A 20,902-nucleotide genomic window follows, 5' to 3' on the forward strand; every position below is an offset into this window, starting at 1 on the left:
TTATTTGATTTCTCTAATAGGAGTGATCGACACAGGAATTGCCCTATTTGTCGCCTACAGATGACTGGAGCGAATGAATCTTGGGTGGTATCTGATGCACCCACTGAAGATGATATGGCTAACTATATTCTTAACATGGCTGATGAGGCAGGCCAGCCCCACAGGCCGTGACCTCCTGGTGAAGTGTTCCATTGCTGGTGTGGGCTATACATACTTCAGTCATGGGGAAAGAGGGCAGGGATATTGTAGCACAGACACAGCAATTCCCCCCCCACCCTCTTATTTTTGCTATTCTGACAGTTTGTCCTTTTATTTTGATAAACTTTCCCTGTCTTCCACTTCGGATAAACTAAAATTTGCTACCATTTTAGACTATATTTTCCTATTATTTATCTGTTCTAATACATATTAGGACTAATTGCTCTTGAATTCTTTGCTGAGGTAACATTTCCGGGGGGCTTCTGAAACACTGTTACTTTTCAGGGCAAGAGTATTCTGCAATCTATTTAGTTAGGTTTAAAATAAACCTTGAATTTTAAAAAGTTGTAGGCATGTGAGAGAAAATCTTAACTGAAAATGTATAATACATCAGAGTGCATGTTACTACTTAAATTAGTCTTTCTGCTGGGATCTAAGGAATATGTATGCCCCCTTGTGGTTGACTATTGCTCTTTTAATAGTTTGTACTTGAAATAAGCCCTAATTATTTCCTAACTTTAACAGTGTGTTTTGGAACTACATGTTTTTTAACTTAAGTGTCTTTTCCCCCCATGCTGTGTAACTTGGGTGAAGACTATGAATTAGGGCAGGACTTTGCCTTGTAAATGGATTTCTGCTGGGGAGTCTTCTTGGCTATTCTAGAAATGCTTTCTTACAGCTGGGAAACTGTTCTAAATAGCTTTTGGTAATACTTATTCATCCTGGAGATTCAGATGGAAGTTTTTCTTCATCATAGACCCTAAATTTTATGTCCAAATTATGATAAGTCTTTAACATTGGTTATGGTGCTTTTATTTTCTTAATTTGAAGGCATCTTCCTGAGGTCCCAGAGTCTTCAAATTTCTTAGATTAAGAAAATAGTATGTAGCCTTTTAACCATATGTACACAAAACACCCCTGAAAATTAGGAGATGACTTGACTTTCTCTTTCACTGCATTTCATTTGAAACGCCAGGAAAGAGTATAGATATGGTGTTCAGCAGCACTTGAGCCATTTTTTAAAATTTTTGTTGATAAAGTAAAATTTTATTTTATGCTATATATTAACATTTCAGCATATAATAAACTAGGGCCTGATGTCTTTAAAAGTGTTTTAACATTCCACATAATTTTCTGATTTATTATTGGTATGTTACTATTTTCTGAAATACCAAAGCATACAATTTAAGTTGCTGCTTATTGACAGCAGAATTTTTGGATACTGGGGACTTTAATCAGAATGCAAATTAAGTAATTTTTAGGAAAAATGTCTGACCAAATGTAGCTTGGATTTTACCCCCTAATATAGTACTAATAATTGGTTTACTTTCCTGATGGAGGCAGCTGTTTATACAAGAGGAGTACTGGGGTCTCTGTCCTGTCGACCTGGCAGTGCACTTGATGGCTGTGAGACCTGAGAAAGCCCCTTCCTCTCGTTTGCAGGCTCTTTAGAAACAGACTTTATCTGTGGTATTCACACTTTCTTTCAGCAGCAGAACTGTTTTTTCCCAAGTAAAAATTATACTCAAAATCCCTACACACACGTGCTGCACACACACACACACACACACACACACACACACACACACACACACAGTACCCCCCAGTACCCCCCTACCCCGCCCCTGCTCTATCATTTTCTCATTATACATTTCCGTATATAAATTTATGTACCACAGTAACTAAATATTTATGAAGTCAGCCAACAAAAACATGTTAATGCATGGTGATTACAAGTATATTGGAATTTGACGAGTAACACAGTTGCATGATGGGACTTGTTATTTTTTTTTTTTTTTTAATTTTTTTTCCAAAAAAAATTCAATTAAATCCAAGTCAAAATCCAGACCTCTAATTCTCCTCCATAGGTTCCCTAGTACTCCATGGAACATATTTTGAAAATTTTGAGATAAAAGTCTTTGGAGATTAAATCTTCTAAAATATGTTCCATGGAGTACTATCTTTATGACTTTGCTGAGTCTCATTCAGATTGCCCAATTTAAGAATGTTTCTGAAAATGAATAAAATTTCTTCATAGATTTTTGGATCTTTCCAGGTATAGCCAATGATTTTATCCCCCAGAATCCTTCACCTTTCAAGGAATTATTTTTCATAGTGAGCCCAGTGACTTGATGTTGCCCAAACCTTTTTATTTTCCAATATAAGCTCCAAGACACTAACTGATACTGTGAAATATATTTTTACTAGCCTTATCAAATAAATGAGCACAGTTTTTTGCTCACTCCATTAAACTGGGTAATAATTCTTTAGATGTGAATGTTAGGTAGGTTCTACTGTAATAACTAATTGTAAAAGTTGTAAATTTGTTTAATGGATGAAATGTGTACTTTTTGTATTCTGTACAGCTTGTCTTTTTTAAATATTAAGTACTTAAATGCACTTACTATGATAGGAAATATGTGTGCCTTCTAGGATTTATGAAGCTGTTTCATGAACTCTTAAGAAATTTGTAAGTTATAAAGTTTCCCTGTCTTAATAACAAAGGTTTACTCATAATACTGTAGAACTTTAGTTTGAGAAAATGGATTTGACTATGTACTGAATTTAGAAGTTGAAGATAATAGTATCTGTTTTGTTCTTGGGGCAAACTGATGTATTGTGCAATAAATAATCTTTAGCAATTAAATTTTAGGTAATTGAGATTTTTTATTATGTAGTTTCACGTTTTTATATACCAAGTGTTTATATTCCTTAGAGGACTGTTTTGTGTTGTGTTCTGGCGGATTGTGCTGTTTTTGTGCTATGTTTTAAAACACTTCAAATTAGACTCGATTTACTTATACCTAATATAGGTAATAAGGCTGCTTGAAAGTATCTTTTGGTTCAGTGATTTTTATCATTAAGAAGTTGGATTCATTAAAAGGCAATCCAAAGAATTTGTACTTTTAACTTTTTTTCTTAAGTCCAGCTTGCTTTCTTTATCTAGGAGTAAGAAAGCTACTTGGAGATTAGAGAAATCAGGTGACCACCCACATTTATAAAGGACATTTATAATGACAATATAACATAAACAGCAACAGCTGTTCATTTGTTTTCATGTCTTTCTATTACCCTACTGGATAGTAAAAATAATAAAATACTTCACCCTGTGGTGGTTTTGATATTTTACCTTGTAAGATCATTTCTAAGATAAAAGAGTAGAATTAGAGAAGCAGGCTAGAATCTTAGTGCTGAAAATGGGAAAACCATTTATAAGAAGGAGTAGCAGTTTATAATTAATGTGTATCATCATGGAGAAGTACACATTTTGGTGTCAAAGACATAAAAGCCCCCTCAGAGATTTATTTTTACAATCTTGCAGCTGTTTATAGTCTTAACTCTGGCATACTCTATCTCCCTAATAAGATATTTCTTTAGAGGTTGAAGGTATAAAAATTTTCAAGGAACTATGTCTGATAAGTGTTCCTTTTATTGCAGTTAGTTATACCTGTTTTTTATAACAGTCATAGTTTTTAGGTAGAGAATACCTAGGTTTATTACCAGTGTATCACCTTCAGTTGCGTCTGCGATCTCAGAAAATGATCAAAATATTATTTCACCATCACGGCATTCAGAAACAAGTAAAGAGAAAGCCATAGGGATGTGCTTTTAACTCTGCCTTATCCAAGGTAAGACAAAGTAAAGGTGCAGGACAGGCCTGGTAACCACCACCCCAGGAGCTGTGATTGGTTTTAATGAGGCACAGAACAACTGTGATTGGTTTTCATGAGGCACAGAACAATAACATTGATCATTTCAACAATGCAGTTTCAAGTAACAGTGTGAACTTGAGCCCTTTCGAGTAAGCATGTCTCAAAAACCATTCTGCTAGAAACGTGGGCTAGTGTACAATTGTCTTTGATTCCAACTGTGATCACAAAAGAAAGAGATTCACCCTAAAAAGGCCAATTAGATTGATGATGTAATAAAAGTGCATCATGCTATAGAAAAAGGTATCTGAAAAGCGTGCAGGTCAGGTAAAATGCAATAGGTGTTGACTGAACAGACTGGAGATATATCCAGGGAAAGGAAATGACCATGTGAGACTTTACTCATGAACTGTTACAGCAGAAGTTAGAAAAAAAGGGCAAAAGTTTCCCTCCGGGGTTTTGAAAGCTTGAGTTCAAATTTTTGAGTTTTCCTAGTGAATGTCATCCATATCTGAATCTTGATTCAGAATAAATTAGTCATTATTATTGATAGCTTTTCATGATGCCTATATCTTTTCTTTAAAACTTAAAAGATTTGCCTAAAATAGTTTAAAACTGTTGAGCCACAGCCCTAACAGACTTTAATAATTAAATGCTTGATACACACAAAATGACAATGAAGAACTGTAAAATACTTGTTATGTTCAGGCAAATGTATACAAATGGCTTTTTAAAAACGAGTGCCTAAAATAAATGCTCGGTTTTCATTCAGTTTCATGGTTAGCTATAAGGTAGCATATGTTTGCCTTGTAAAAAGACTGTATTTATTGTTCCATATGCTAAGTTGACCAGTGGAGGGAATAATCGTTACAAAGTAACAGGACAAGACAACCTAAAGCCAGGTAAGCATCTTCACAGGCAAAAATAGTGTTCTTCTAACTCTGTGATGATTCACAAGGGCTTACTCTAGTCTATATTTGTCCATAGAGATAGACAAGAAGGTCCTTGAGCAGCCTCTTGAGTTCCAGGAGCATACAACCTTAAAATATTTCCAAAAGAGGAGATTCGTTCATTTTTATATAATATACATTTATTGAGCACCTACTATGTACCAGGCCCTAGTAACACAGATGAAGAGTACATTGGTAAAGCTTAAATTCAGACTGGTCTTTAAAAATGCTTTCTACCTGGCCCCTGGGACCAGGTACATACTGAAGAGGTCTGCATATTAGGTAAAGGAGAGATTTCACCTTGTGGTGGGGGGGTGGGAAATGCACCAAGTTACAGTGATAAAAAAAAATTCTAAATGTGTCAGGCCTGAAGGAAGAGTGGGGAAAGGACTAGATTAGGATTAGGGAAACCTAGTTCTGATCCTATTACTTATTAGAGCTGTGTGACCTTAATCAAATTTCACTTCTGTGGCCCTAACTGTTCATAAGTAAAATGATAATTGGGCTACAGTCACAGAATATTAGAACCAAAAGGAACAGAGGTCATCTAGTCCTGTGCTTTTCAAAGTCCTTAGTTCAAATGTAAGTACACAGAAGCCCCAGTATAAAACCGATAAAAGCTGAGTCACCTTGAAGTAAAAGCAGCACCTCAGAGCCTCAACCCCCTTCTCATTCCCTGCCCTGAAGTGGTCCAGGAACTGAGCTCACAGAACACCACGGAAAACCACTCATCTGATCGAAACCTTCACCTTTCAGATGAGGAAACCAAGACACAGGATAGGAGTGATGGCTGTGATATGAATATTTGGTTTCCTAAATATGAAGGGAGGAAGGCTAAATAAACAGTTTTAAAACTCATTTAAAAAAAAAACGCAAAGAAGGAAGTTGTCTAATTCTTTCAAAGTAGCTCCTTTATGAAAGGGAGCTTTGGAGTAGATTTTAAGGCAGCCAGCCCATGAGAGGCTGAAATGAACAACTACCAACGAGCCTGCGGGGTATATAGAGAAGACTACGGCAGAAAACCAGACTTCGTATCCGGGCACTGGACCATGCAAGATCCTGGCCCCCACGATGCAAGCATTAGCACTTTGAAGAGGAACATTTGGAAAATTAGGAACTAGTCCAGCTCCCAGATCCCCAAGGAGGAGTCACCATCTATTACTCAAAAATATTAACAGAAATGGGCATGAAGTGAAGTGAAGTGAAGTCACTCAGTTGTGTCCAACTCTGCGACCCCATCGACTGTAGCCTACCAGGCTTCTCCATCCATGGGATTTTACAGGCAAGAATACCAGAGTGGGTTGCCACTTCCTTCTTCAGGGGATCTTCCCAACCCAGGGATCTTCCCAACCCAGGTCTCCCGCATTGCAGGCAGACACTTTGAGCCACCAGGGAAGCCACCAAAATGGGTATGTTAGACCTTAAAGTGAACAGTGCAACCAAAAATCACTAGTTTGAAAGTTCTTCAGTGGTTTCGTCTCCATGGAGGAAAGTCCTAGTTTGGTATCTTGACCACTGTTAATCACGGCAGACTTGAAATTAAACCAAAAAGTTAAAACGCATGTCCAACGTTCGACTAGTTGGTCAGGGCTGTGATCTCTTCTGATTTCATGGCATCAGACAGGAAGCTGAGCTCATTGCACAGGGTCTCGTATCGGAATGCCATCCGGATCTGAGCAACATTTGTCTTTCGAATATCATTTCCTTCAGGTCCTTCTTTATAGTAATTTTGTCCCAGAAATTTTTGCTTTTCCTATGGACCAAGAGAAATACAAATGAAACAATATACCTTATATTCACTTCTATATCCACATGGCAGCTCAGACTTAGCCATACCAAATCAGGCTATTCCTCCAAAGCAGATCCTCCATCAAGACATCTTGCCTCACAGAGCTGTTACAAAATTCCTCCTGCCTTCCTGTCCTCAAGGATGTCACCCTGGTAACCACATTCAGTCCCTTCATTTCTAACTGAGATTTCCTTGATCAGAAAGACAAGAACTATAAGAGCCGCTGGCAATGAAGAAAGTAAGGTGAAGGCGTGAAGATTCTCGAAGTCTCTCCCGAGAGCTGACAAGGGCACACAGATGTGCCTGGGGACAACCAGTCCAGGGAACCAAGTCCCCACAAAATGAATCTTGAGCCTTACCTCTTATCTGCATCAGCGTCCAACAAGAGCAGCACAATGCAGCCCTCTCCCTATACCATTGACACTGCCCAGGGGAGCTGCCCAGGGACACAGACACCCTTTGGAGCAGTGGTTCTCAACCCTGGCTCCATATCAGAATCACCTAGAGAGCTGTTAAAAAAAATGAGTGATGTCTGGGTCCCATTCCTACAGTTTTCTGTTCAATCTAGGTACTGTTCAGCTATTTGAGAAGCCCTGAGTGCTTATTATGTGCCAAAATCTAATCTTGACCTCAGGGATGTAATGCTGAACTTATATTCTGGAAGGCAGGACAGAAAAACACATGACTACATAATTGGCAATGTCAGTAGTAATAAATGTTATGAAAAAAAGCAGACAAGGGATGGATAATGAGGGCAGGTGTGTGGCTACTATAGAATGAGTGATTGGGGAAGGCCTCTCCAAGGAGGTGACATGTGAGCAGAGATCTGAAAAAAGGCAACAGAGCAGCCATGAAAATTTAGGAGTCTCCCCAGCGGTCTCCCCTAGAATGCGGCAGAGACCCTGCCTGTTTCGTCCATCCCCAGGGGCAGGGCCGAAGACACCTGGCACAGAGCAGGCATATGACATACGGTGTGGAAAGGACGAGAGGTACCTGATGCGAGAGGCCGCTCTGCAGCACGCTGTTCCTGGCGATCTCACACAGGTCACACGTGCTCAGCTTCCACACTTGAGCCGCAATTGCGTATTCCTCCATAAGCGCTTCCTAGATTCCCCCCAGAGGAAACGTTAGATGGGAGCCTGTCCATTTCAACACTTGGACATCGCAGATTTCATTTTTCCTTAAGAACTGGCACATGGACAATAAGACAACATCCCCCTCCCCCTAAAATCACAAACTCCCAAGATCTTTTTTGTGTGAAAGTTCAGGTAACCAAAGACAGAGATATCAAAGAACAGCTACAGATTTATCTGTTGACCGGCACATGTTCATGTTCAAGGCCCTGCGCCCAGGACTAGCGGGCACCAGCCTGCTCTCCTGTGCCTATCTCCCTGTCATGCACACTTTTAATACCCACTCTGCAGCCTTGCCTTGTAGTCAACACTTTTTCTTAAGATTATCCAAAATAAAAGTTAATCTGAGTAAAGTACTAACAGAGATGAAGCATTGATTAGGAATGAGAAGTGATCAAGGGTCAGTAGTGAGACAGTGTAAACCGAGGAGGATTTAAGCTTGAGCTGTGCGTTCACTTTTTTTTCTCAGCTGTGAAATAGCTCACATTTATCACAAGTCCTTCTCTCACCTCTTTGCCACATCACTGCCTCTGTATCCTAGGCAGTGGTTCTGAAAACACAGTCCCAGGATTCCTAACGATCCCCAGGGCTTTTTGAAAGGTCCTCCCTTTTCCAACTATGTATTTATTCTGTGAGGCAAGATTTCTTCATGCACTTTGGTAAAAACAATTTGTCACAATAGATTGACTGCAGAAGCAGAGATGAGAATCCAGCTGTCTTCTATCAAACCAGACATTAAGGAGATTTGCAAAAATGTAAAGCAATGCCATTCTCTATTCTGTTATTGAAGTTTGTGGGAATATGGTTATTTCTCATAAAAATTGGTAACTGTGTTAACATTTCATGATTTATTAGTGTTATTTTTACATGAGTTAATATTTTTCAATTTCACACAGTTAATTTTCACTAGTTAGAAGGCATGTCAACCTCAGTTCTCTGAGAGCCTCAGTTCCTCATTATATAAAGGGGTCTTGAGATCAGAGGCTTCCCTGGTGGCTCAGTGGTAAAGAAGAACTCGCCTGCCAATGCAGGAGATGCAGTTTGATCCCTGGGTTGGGAGGATTCCCTGGAGAAGGAAATGGCAACCACTCCAGTATTCTTGCTCGGGAAATGCCATGGACAGAGGAACCCAGCAGACTGCATAGTCCATGGGATTGCAAAAGAGTCGGACACAGTAGTAACTGAGCACGCACACGTGAGACCAGAAGCTTGGAGCCTGTCCTAGAAGACCTAGGCACTTCTGTTTTCACTAATGTGTGGCTGGTCTCATCATTACCACATTTGTGCTGGTACACTGGTGACTGGTCCCCATGCATGATACCACCTTTCCCTTCCTCCTCGCTGTCCCAGAGATCCACAACTTCCTAGTAATCATAGTGGTAACAAAAATGATAGCTAACATTGTTAATACAAGTAACACTGCCAATATTACAGAGCTAGGGAATATCAAAGGAAGGGAAAATGAAAGGCAAAGAAAAGAAAGCCTCATGGTTTCAAGAACCCCAGAAAAGGGCTTCTGGGAGGAACACTTTTTCCTCACCAGGAGCCTCCTCTTGTCTTCACTGGTCACCAGCGCCACCCTGAAGGCACCATGTGCTCAGGTCCCTACCGTGGGAGGATGACAGCCCTCACCTTCCCCTAGAGTCCTCACCTTCGTGTAGTGAAACTGCATGGGATCATCGGTGGAGAGAGAAACATGAAGCCCCTTGTGCAGGAATTCCCTCAGAGGGTTTTTTGAATATTCGAGGAACAGACTGTTGTTGCTAAGAGGAGACATGGCAATGGGGATCTGAGCCAGGTAGTAGAGATACTGCAACACCGGACTCTGCAAAAGAACCACCAAACTCAGGGGACAAGAGCCAAAGGCAGGGAGCATTCACCAAGGGAAGCCAGGGCTCCGGGCAGTGTCTGTGGGAGACCCCTGAGCTCCCTGCCAGGACTCTGGACCCCACCCTCTGTGTTCACCTCTCTCCTGCATCGGGGCCCATCCCTCCCTGGGACTGCTCTCCTGCCCATTGTTGGAAGTGCTCCGTCTTGGCTCCAGACCAGACGCACAGCTCAGGGCAGGAAGGGCACCTGTCAGGTCCCGGGCTGACCCCAACCTACGTCCTCTGCTCCCCTCTCCCAGGCACTGACCCCAACAAGTCAGCCCTTGGAGATGCCCCACTTTTGTTGTTTTGCTTGACCACAAACATTGAGGTTGTGACTGTAAACACTGCAACTCCTTGGAGGTGGAAAGGGGTGGACATGACCGGGCTAGAGTGGTTCTCTGATGTAGCACCCGCCCCACACAGAACCATGAGGCATGGCTAGGTGCCCCCTAGGAACAGGGAAGGAGAGGAGTTTGAGCAAATATCCTTCCTATGGAAGTGAGTCAAAATATGGAGAAGACTGAATGCATAGAGTTCATGGTAGCATTAGTTACACAAGCAAAAAGTCGGATGGATTCTGTGCAACAGCTGGAGAAGGGCTGTCCTTCCGCAGCCTTTAGGATGAGCAGCCAGATGTCATGTCACAGCACAGAAAAATGCTTGTGAAACAAAGTTCGGGGACGAAGAAGGAACTGTGTGTTATGATAATAAGCTTATTAAAAATATGCCCTGGAAAAAAAAGATGGGAATTGGAAATAACAACAAGCTAATGATGCTTTTTTCAAGTGATAGCAGTAAGGAATTTTTTTTCTGTTTCTCCACTTTTTTGAAAACCTAAATTGGGATGGATTTGATCATATTATTTCATAATTAAATATAAAACCAAGAGACTACAGATAGCAAAGCCTAGAAAAAGAAGCAGCATTTCTGCATCACTGGCCAGAGACTCCCAGGGTGTGGTCAGAGTCCAGGCGGTCCCCACCCTCCCCAGAGGAGCCCCAGGGCGGGACTGTTACTGCAGGGCAGGCATCTGTCAGGGGCCTGGTTACCTTCTTGAGGAGCAGCCCGTGGGAAATGTTGTCAGCAGTCAGGAAAGCAGAAACCAGGTGGGTGATGGAGCCAGCCTCCCCACAGTGAGGCCGGAACAGGAACGTGCTCAGGCCCCGCTCCCTGCAGGCATGAGGCTCATGGTGAAAAAGGACCCTTGGTCCACCTGCCCCAGTGCCCGTGGGCCTGTGCCGCTCGCTCAGGGCCCACTCCAGGGAAGACAGTCACCCATGGCAGGGTCAGCACCCTGGAAACAACCTCTCCCCAAATCTGAGACCCAGGCCCAGAGCTCCTCAGAACCAGGAGATGTCATCTCCGGAGAACAGAGGGAGGGCCCAGTCCTCCATCCATCCTCTCCTCCTCTCCCCCAGGGCCTGGCAGCCCAGATTCAGACAGGCAAGGCCCTGAGAAACCATCGAGTCCAGACTCTGTTGTAAGAAGGGGGCAATCCCAGAGAGTGGAGCCAGACGTCAGAAGCCCCTGAGCAGGGCAGCAACAGCTGAACTAGAGCCCCTGCCTCAGAAAGCTCAGCCCAGGACTCCACCCCTGGCATCTCCTTTCAGTCGTGGTCCCACTCAAAGCCCCTCACCCAGGAACTAGTGCTTCCTGAGGCCTCAGCCTCGCGACACAGCAGGGGTGGGAAGGACCGCTCAGCATCCTGCCGCCTGGACCCCGCCTGGGTGTGTGCGCTGGGGGAGCCTGGGCACACAAGACCACCAGATGGAAGCTCTGAGGGCATGAACACAGTCTGTTTAGCTCCCTGTTATGTGTCCTGGGCCCAGGACAGGGCCTTCACTTGGCAGGTGCTGTGAAGTGTTGAATGGATGGACACACATATGAATGCCATTGGTGTGGAGGTGAGTGAACATGTGTCGGAAGGTCATGCATCTGTAACCTATCAGGGATGGACACACACACAGGTGTGGTGTGTGTATGGACACGTGTCCAGGCATGGGGCTGGCCGCCTTGTATGTGTGATGGTGCCTGTTGCAGCAAGCGGGCCTGTGTGTGTGCATGCGGCCCTGCGGGTATGGGTCCAGTGTGGTGGGTTGGGGAGCACCCCCGTGCGAGGGGTGCACAGGGCCGGCTCACCCACCTGCGGAGGTTGTTCAGCACCATGATGTTGGCGTACATGTAGTACAGGTAGTAGCTGTAGGGTGGGTTCTGCTCGCTGGTCCAGACGTCCGGGCTGGGGCTCTTGTCTGAGAACATGTGGTCGCTGTGCTTGGACTCATCATCCACGCTGTCAAACCCTGTCACCTGGGCAGGAGGAGGGATCCTGCATCAAGCTGCGGCAGATGGGCCGCCAAGCGAATTGTTAAAGGCCTTGGCGCCCAGGCCTCTCAGCTGGGGACCCCGGGGCCTGCCTGAGCCACATTTCTCCCAGGGATGGGGAGTGGGCACAGCGCCCCAGGCTGTCCCTCCAGGGTTTCCAGAGGTACCCGGAAGCCAGTCTAGAGAGCACCAAGCCCCTGTGTGGCAGCAACAGTGAAGGGGAACTCAGGCCAGGCCAGGTGCAGGGTGAGGCGGCTGGACTCACCTCCCGTCCTCCGCTGTGCCATCAGCAGCAGTGACAACAGCTGTGAGGGGAAGGGGACAGGAGTTTCCATACACCTACGGGGTGTCAGGCCCTGCCTGGAGCACTCACCACACACGTCAGCTAACTCAGTGCTCAAGTGGCCCTGTGAGGGTGGGCTTGGCTGAGAGCAGAGCAGGGCTGGTGGAGGCACTTGCCCACGTCAGACCACCAGCTGAGCCTAAATGGGCTCTGGGCCTGCACTCTTCGGGGCTGCAGGTAGAGGATGCCCTGGAGTGGCCATGAGAAACCCACTGGGATGCCTCACAAGCAGGCCAAGGTGGGCGCCATCCAAGAGGGCTTCTTGGAAGGCTGAGCCCTGGCTCCTGGAGCCTGCCCTCTGAGCAGGGTCGGAGCAGCTCAGAAGACGCCCTCCCCGCAGCATACACTGACACTGGGCCCGCCCTACACTCCACGGGCCCTCCCGAGGCACCAGCCTCTTGCTGTCGCCTCCTCCCAGAGGTCGGGCCCTGAGGGAAGACGTACTTTCGAGGACTCGGCTCCGCGCTGGCACGCAGGGCCACTTGGCTCCCGTCACTCGGCCCCAGCAGTGCTTTGGGAAGGGGCCCCTGAAGGACAGGCTCAATCTGGGGGGCTCCCAGCCCAGCCCCAGCCAGGTCTGCCTGTTCCCAGGGGAGCAAAGGACCACCAAGGTCTTGCCAGAATCTTCTCTGTCAGAGTCACATGTCAAAGGAAATGACAGTCCCCACTGCAGCTCTCAGCATGGCCTGGACACATCTGGGGGCCAGAGGGACCTCGAGTTCTGCTCTGTCTGCACTCACAGCTCCATGCTGCTCCTGAACTCTCAGGGCCCAGCACGCGGGCAATGTCAGCCCCTCTCCTGAGCTCTGCGTCCCCCATGCAGGGCCCTAAACTGGACATCCCAAGGGCCTCAAGCACAGAATCTGTCCAAACCCCAACTCCTCCTCCTCCCCAGCCTCCCCACTCCCCACACAGCTGGCAGTGACCTCCTAAAGGCACAGCACCTGCTCCCCTGCAAAACCAGGCACCGAGGGCCCCTCCGACTCCTCGCCTCGCTCACCTGCAGGCCATGCCCACGCCCCATCTGTTCTCCAACTGCACCCACCACCTGTATACCCCTCACTTTCCTTAATGGGAGGCAGGATTCTATGGGATCGATGACACTTGGGTCAGGACCCTGGGTATGAATTCCAGTCCTGCCCCTTTTCAGCTCTGTGGTCTCTCAGTTTCCTGGTGTGTAAATTGGAGCTAGTAGCTTCACAGGACTGCTGTAAGGATTAAGTGAGATAATCCACAGTGTCTGAACACACAGCAACACATAATCATGCTGGCTACTACCAGCAAATGACGTAAAATGGGGCAGTCTTGAGGGTGAGGCGAGATCGCGTCATGGCGTGGATCACCGCGCGGGGAGGCCATCAGTGTGAACTGTTACTACGACTTCAAGCCCCCTTCACGTCTCTACTGTTGAGCAGGCCCCCCAACTCTCACCTTGCGCCCCTGCCCCCACCTCCAGCTACCTTCTGTTCCAGGGCTTTCCTCACTCAATAGCCTGCTTGTCGATGGTATTAAGACATAAATTCAACGCTGGCCCTCCGCCTGTTCAAACCTCTGCCTGTCCAGCACCCCCCAATCCCTCCCCCTACAGATACACTCAGCCATCCCTCCACCCCTACCTCTTCACCCTGAGCCCTCTGGGATCTTCCCTGCCTCCCTCCCTGGCAGAAACCATCCACACCATAACCTCTACCAGGCACTGAACTTGCCTCGCACCATCTGCAGCCACCTTTGTTCTGGGTACCCAGAGGGCGGGACAAGCTGATGCCCTTCCTAGTTAAGTCTCTTCTCCACCCTTCTCCCCTCTCCCACAGCTAACCAGATAAACATATTTTGTGGGGCTCAACCAAACAAGGTGTGAGGACCACTGGTGTCCAGGGGAAAGCAGGAGTCTGGAATGTCTGCAGCTGGGGCAGGCCCGGTCCTTTCACACTGCCTGGCCAGGAACTGACTCTTCAGTCTTTCTGCCCCTCGGCTGCCTTCCCATCACCCCTCCTATGCCTGCAGGGCCACCCCAGAGGAGAAGGGAACTTCTCTTCTCTGCAAGAAGCTTGTTATTCTAGAAATTCAGCTTCTTAGGGTGGGACACTTCATGCCTGGGGCACACCAGTGATCTTAGAAGCTAAGCTGACTTAACTTGCTGGGAGTCTTCTCCTCCCTTCACTCTGGGTACATCACCTGGGCACATCACCTGGGCACCACCCGTGCTTACGTATTTGAGGAAGAGGTGAAGCTCTCGGTGATCTTGAGGGTTGATGGTGGCCTCGAAAAGGGGCAGGAAGATATTCTCCAGCATCTTCCCAAAGCTTGGCAGCAGCTTCTTTAACCTAAATATGTCACTGGGGGAAAGTGAGACTTGCCGATAAAGGTGGTTCCAGTAGCCCCCTCAACCTGTCAGAGACCAGCCCTGGTCCCTTCCTCAGGCAGAGCAAGTCCCCATTTAAGCACCCAGGGCAGGGTCAGAGGTGGGGCTCCATCACAGATCCTTCCCCTCCTCGCCAAGTTCTGCAATACCAAGCATTGGTTGGCACACTCAGCACCTACCCATGCCCATCAGTGAGCTTTCTTCAGCTAGAGGCCACACTGGGAGGGGGGCGCTGGGATTCAGGCTGATCCAACTCCCTGCCACTCAGCTCAGTTCCCCTAAACCACAAGTCCCAGACATTCCAGGGGCCCTATATATTGCCCAGACTGGAGAGGACAGGGGTAGTCTGAGCCATATCCAGGCAGTGGGCCAGCAATGTAGGCCCCCATCAGGTTATGCAGACTCCCAGCCTCACCCAAAAAGATAGTCCATCCTCAAATCACAGTGACAAGAAGATGGGCAGTCGTTCCCACCAGGGCTTCCCAGGTGGTACAGTGGTGAAGAATCAGCCTGCCAATGCAGGAGACACAAGGGACACGGGTTCGACCTGTGGGTCAGGAAGATCCCCTGGAGAAGTGCATGGCCACCCACTCCAGTATTCTTGCCTGGAAAATTCCATGGGCAGAAGAGCCTGGTGGGCTACAGTCAATGGGTTGCAAAGAGTCAGACGTGACTGAGCAACTGAGCACGGTTCCACCAGGCCTTTGCGATTATATGTTCCTCAAACAACAGTGTTGAAGCATCACAAAGTATCTGTGCAGACCGCCCCTCTCTGTAGGGGAGTCCCAGGGGCACTAGGCCTAGGCTGGCACTGGAACAGGCTCAGCAGATCCTGTGGGACAGGCTGGCGACCCCAGAGGACACGGGGAGACAGCAGCTGCCTCACTTACTAGATCCGGGGCACCTGGATGATCCAGCGCATGTTGGGCGAGTAGACCTTGTGCTGGATGAACCAGCGGGCCAGGTTGGGCCACTCCTCGGGACTGCGGCCGTAGATGGAGAGCCGTGGCTCTGAGTACTGGTACTTGCTCTCCTCCAGCTCCCAGGCCACCTCCTGGCACAAAGAAGAGCTCAGATCAGCCCAAGGGTTGAACCTGGGTTGACCCCAGCAGCAGACCCTGCAGCTCCCCCAGCCACCAGCTCCCCGGCTCATAAGGCCTGATCTACACCTCTGTTAGCACTCACTCCACCCTCGTGGGGAAGAAAGCCCTGGGTTGCACAGTCACACGTGTGACTAGAGGCCCGGGGGCAGAAGCGTCACCAAACAGAGCGAACCTGTACCCAGTGCAGGCTGCGAACACGCAGAGCAGCAAGCCTGGCTGTGGAGGGCTGCGCTGGGACGGACATCCTCCCCTTCCTCTTGCCCGCAGTCAGCACAGTCCATACACAGCACTTCCTGCCCACCCGGAAGCCGGCGGCCAGGGCCACAGCACTGGGCATTGGCGCCTGCCCCTCGCCTGAGCTGGATGGACAGGGATTCAGGAAGGGGAAGAGGACAGGAGCCCCTGCAGGCCCCCACTCCCTGGACGCAGATGCTGTCGGGAATCCGAGGAGGGCTTGAGATGCCCAGGGCTCACTCACCTTGACCATCCGAGCGAAGTACTCTCCTCCTAGGTAGTTTTCTGTTTTCAGATACAGGTCTCGCAGCTCGCTGGCCCCCACAGGGTTGTACTTGGAGTTGAACTTGTCAAAGCGGTGGAATGTCTGCCGGCCCTGGAGAAAGAAACACCAGCTAGCTCACCACGCTGTCCTGCAGCCACCAGACACACGCCTCCTCCAGCCATTACAATGTGGCCTCCATGAGCCACACTGAAAGGCACCTTCTATGTCAGTTCGTACATGGAAGCTTGGAAAGTCCCAGGGCCAGGACGACCACACGTCCTCACTCGGTCGGCCCTGGGGTCCGTTCCTGAGACCCTCTTGAGCAGGGTCAAGGTCCTCGTGCTTCTAGGAGCAGGGCTAGCTGAGCGAGCAAAGAATACTGAGCCATCCGTAATAACGTGTGCCCTATTACTGCTTGGACTGCATAAGGCCCTTTCTCCACATCTCCTCATTCAGTGTCTGCTTTTAGGATTTTTTTCACTGTGGTGAAATGTATACAACACAAAATGTGCCGTCTTAACCATTTTTAAGTGTACATTCACACTGCTGTGCAGCTATCACCACCATCTGTCCCCAGAACTCTCTTCATCTTACAAAACTGAAACTACGTCCTCACAAAACAACTCCCCACGACGCCTCCCCCAGCCCACGGGAACCACCATTCTCCTTTCTGTCTCCATGGGTTTGCCTGTTCCAGATGCCTCATACATGTGCAATCATGCAGTACTTGTCCTTTTGTGTCTGACTTCTTTGATTTATAATGTTTTCAGGGTTCATCCATGGATGTGGCAGGTTATCAGTACTTTACCCCTTTTCAGGACTGAATAATATTCCAGTGTGTGTGTGTGTGTGTGTGTGTACATTTTGTTTATCCATTCAAGTGGTGATGGACACTCTTTGGCCACTGTGAATAATGCTGTAATAAGCACTGATGTGCAAGTATCAGTTTTAGTCCCTGGGGTCTATACCTAGGATTGGGATTGCTGGAATATATGGTAATTCTACATTTAACTTCCTGAGGAGCGGCCACACTGTTTTCTACAGCAGCTGCACCTCCATTTAGTACTTTAATAACACTGCAATGTCATTAAGGCACGTGGTAGTCACCATGTTACAAGCAAGGAAATAAAAGCTCAAGTGAATTACTCAAAGGCACTTAACTCTTACGTAGCGGAAATGGGAGTTAGAAGGGGAATGTCTCTGACTCCAAGTCACACCCTCTTCTCCTCTGTTCCAAGGCTGTTTCCAGCCCTTACTCTCTGAGGATAAACTGTCTCTCACAGTTCCCACGGCTGGAAGAGAAAGAGATGCCTACACAGCCAGCCCCTCTCCAAGACCAATCGTGGCTGCTTTCCAGCAGGCTGAGTCCTCCACCAGGACTGCGTGAGGCCCTGGGGCAGAGCCCACTCACCGCATGGACGTCCAGCGAGTCCACAGTGAGGTCGTACGGGTCCATGTGCAGGCTGTCGAACACCTGCCGCAGGGTGATCTTCCGGCCCCGCTTCTCGGCCACTGTCCTGTCGGGCTCCGTCTGGTACGTGTGCTTGATGAAGCGCAGCAGGTGCTTCTGGTTCATGCAGGCAGCTGCATGGATGTGCGTGTCCACCTGCGACACAGGCCCAGCACGTGAGCCGAGCCGCCTCCCTCGGCACCGAGAACCAGGACCCCCGGGCCTCGGTGTCGCGTGCAGAGCCTCAGCACCCCCTGGTGCTGGACCGCCCCACCCCGTATCTCTTCTAGAACTGGGCTGCCCCGCCCTAGCCTTGCTGCCCAATCCCCCTTCTTACAGCATCAGGAGACCTTTTCTTAGTACAGTTCAAATCTGGCCATCGTCCCTGTTAACACATCAGTGCTGCCCAACATTTCAAAATAACGCGCAAGTTCCTTAGCCTGGGATTCGAGGCTTCCTTTCAGTCTTAAGGCTCACCTTGCCCTGCTCTCTGCTGCAGCCAGGACACCTCACTACAGGTATCTGAGGAGACATGCTATTCCTCAGCCTGGATGTCTTCCTTCCTCCCCACCAGTCTCATCCACTTGGAAGTCTTCTACGACCTCCTCCACATAGAAGCCTATCCTGATCCCCCAAACACAACGAGCGAGTTTTCCCCTTGTCCAACCTGGAGCCCTGGCACAGACATTCCTGTCACTGTATGTATCCTCCAGTCCTCTCTAATAAGTTTCTATCTACTTCTTCATTAGACTGGAAGCTCAGTCCTCAAGGACAGGGGCGTGTCTGTGCATCTAAGTCTCCAGTGCCTACCCCAGAGCCTGGGATGATGTGAAATCAATGGATGGATGAACGGACCAATGAACAGGTGTGGGAGGTTCCGACCATTTCAGTGATATCCACCTCCTCCTCATAGAACCCCGAGGGCTCACGTAATGCCCCACAAAATCCCACACTTGCTACTGACCTCTCTTAGAACCCCCAGAGCATTCCCCTCAGCCACCAGCCCTAAAGAAACAGAGCCCTGGCTAAGCTGAGGGATGGCCTGAAGTCACAGTGGGCAGCCTGACCCTCTTCCATAAAGCCAAGGGGCCTGCAGGAGGTCCCAGGGAAGGTGGCAGTGACCTCACAGGCCAGGGTGCTGCCAACCACTAGCCCACACTCTGCAGTCCCTGCTGCGGCCAGCTGGGCAATCTGCCAGGGCTGGGGTAAGGAGGCGGCTGACTTCAGGCCAAGGAATGCTGTCCACAGCTGGCCAGGCATCTCCGAGTCATGCCAAACCCGACATCCAATCCACTGAACCTCTGTGAGCTTTCCACCAGCCAGCCCCTGTCACCGGCCACATCACTCACTCCTCGGGGCCCTCCTGCCTTTAATCCCGCCACTCCTACCAGGAAGACAGACCACTGGGCATCAGAGAAACGAAGCACCAAAAGTTAAAACATCACCCAAAGCTCAGGCCCCTCAGGGACAGGCTGGGCTCGTGGGGGAGGCACAAGTGAAGGTCAGCCGGCCTCAGCTCAGCCGTCCGGACACAGCTGGGCTCAACCACCTCAGGATGACTCAGCACATTCTGGGCTTTCTTGCTGTCCTCCGGCATCCCAGTGACACACCGCAGGGGGTGGGTGCAGCCTGTGCTTACCCCCGTGAGTCACAAGGTGAGGAAGGAAAACAGCTGCACAATCCAGGAAGCACGGGATCCAAACTTCAGAATTACCAGGGTGATTATTTTAGGAACAAGTAAGACAGCCTGTAATCAGAGGTCAGCACTTTCAATTCACTGGAAGATCCAAGAGCATTCCTTGCTTTCACCTAAGATCTGGGTCTAAACAAACAGTGGTTTCTAAATGGGCTGGCCAGTACCTGGCCTCTAAGCCAACACTATTTCCACATCCATAGTGAAAGTCGCTCAGTTGTGTCCGACTCTTTGTGACCCCATGGACTGTAGCCCGCCAGGCTCCTCTGTCATGGAATTCTCCAGGCCAGAATACTGGAGTGGGTAGCTGTTCCCTTCTCCAAGGGATCTTCCCAACCCTGGGATCAAACCCAGGTCTACCGCACTGCAGGCATCCACATCTTTACCAGCTGAGCCACCAGAGAAGCCCAAGAATACTGGAGTGGGAAGCCTATCCCTTCTTCAGGGGATCTTCCTGACTTAGGAATCGAACTGGGGTCTGCCACATCCATGGCAGACATCAATAATCAACTACAGCACCCTTCACTAAGCTTTGGGAATAGCCTCAGGTAGCCACTACCCATTGGTCAAGTTTGGCACAGAAGATGAAACCTGTTTGCTCTCCATGGTATGAAACAAAGCAAAGTGGGTAAGGCCTAATCCTACCCCACTGCCAAGCAACAAACACACTCAGCCCCTTGTTCTCAGCTCCGAGCTGAAAACAATCATTTCAGTTACACACACCTGCTGGTTGGGCCTCACGGTGTCAGGACCCAGGATCTGCTGTGATACTGCAGGTAATTTCACAATACCACCCACACTGACCCATGGCCACACACAGCTCCTGCCTCAGAGCAGGGCCACCACGACACTGAGAGCCACTTGGAAGTGAGGAGGCCACCTCCCAGCCCATCCTGACTTCAGAATCAGCTCTTCTCCCCTCGCAGAGAATTCCAGGGTAAGAGCAGTCAGCACCCAGGAGACAGGGAGGGGCAGGCACAGCCTGACCTGGAGCAGACCTTGGCCTGTGTTTATGGACGGCTGTGGAGCCAGAGTGCAGCCCAGCACAGCACTCAAAGAATCTCCATTCAGAGAGTACCCGAACCCCCAGATTGACAGAGAGCTCGAGGTTTGGCTCTGGTATGTAACCACAGCCCCCACCCCTGTCCCCAGGACTCTCACCCACAGAGTGGCCAGAGAGCAGCTGGCCAGCCCATCAGCACCCACAGGGGCCCCGCTTCAGAAGCAAACAGTGTCGGAGCTGGCGCAGTCAGCAAGGACACTGCAGGAGGCCGGCCGGCCCTGAGCATGCCCATGTGCGGAAGGCAGGCTTGCCCAGAGCTGGGTGAGGAATTTCCCTGGACACCCATCTAGGGTGAAGCATTCATGGAGGCACGATAGAGAGGAGCTGGCCTATTGACTGAGGCACCCATCTGTCTGAGCGCCTGAGGATCACAGAGAAGAAACAGACGGTGCTTGAAGGTAAACATCCAACACATGCCCTTTCACCTCTGCCTGGAAATCCCCAAGACTTTTACGTAAGCCTTAGAGCCCAGGAGC

General features: G+C 48.7%; 2 protein-coding genes across 13 annotated transcripts in view; one reads left to right on the forward strand and one right to left on the reverse strand.

Moving 5' to 3' along the window:
- Window positions 1-2,845, forward strand: part of RNF141 (ring finger protein 141) — a 36,701-nt gene extending 33,856 nt beyond the window's left edge. For both annotated transcript variants that reach the window (XM_086340079.1, XM_086340078.1), the window contains exon 6: window positions 21-2,845. In XM_086340079.1, the coding sequence (XP_086196205.1) occupies window positions 21-171 (151 nt within the window). In that variant the 3' untranslated portion in view covers window positions 172-2,845. The remainder of the gene's footprint in view (window positions 1-20) is intronic.
- Window positions 2,846-4,916: 2,071 nt separating this feature from the next.
- The window catches only part of AMPD3 (adenosine monophosphate deaminase 3), a 50,997-nt gene continuing 35,011 nt past the window's right edge, over window positions 4,917-20,902 (reverse strand). For 10 of the 11 annotated variants that reach the window (XM_086340067.1, XM_086340071.1, XM_086340069.1 and 7 more), the window contains 9 exons: window positions 17,632-17,826; window positions 16,200-16,331; window positions 15,509-15,672; window positions 14,466-14,592; window positions 11,735-11,898; window positions 10,641-10,761; window positions 9,372-9,545; window positions 7,581-7,691; window positions 4,917-6,551 (listed from right to left, as the gene is read on the reverse strand). In XM_086340067.1, the coding sequence (XP_086196193.1) occupies window positions 6,375-6,551; window positions 7,581-7,691; window positions 9,372-9,545; window positions 10,641-10,761; window positions 11,735-11,898; window positions 14,466-14,592; window positions 15,509-15,672; window positions 16,200-16,331; window positions 17,632-17,826 (1,365 nt within the window). In that variant the 3' untranslated portion in view covers window positions 4,917-6,374. Of the gene's footprint in view, window positions 6,552-7,580; window positions 7,692-9,371; window positions 9,546-10,640; window positions 10,762-11,734; window positions 11,899-14,465; window positions 14,593-15,508; window positions 15,673-16,199; window positions 16,332-17,631; window positions 17,827-19,309; window positions 20,350-20,902 lie in introns of those variants that run through there. The other variant, XM_086340077.1, reaches the window with a different exon arrangement.

This window comes from Bos grunniens, chromosome 15 (genome assembly GCF_055505025.1).
Source record: "Bos grunniens cultivar Pamir isolate PY7600 chromosome 15, Bosgru_T2T1.0, whole genome shotgun sequence".
NCBI classification, from domain to species: Eukaryota; Metazoa; Chordata; class Mammalia; order Artiodactyla; family Bovidae; genus Bos; species Bos grunniens.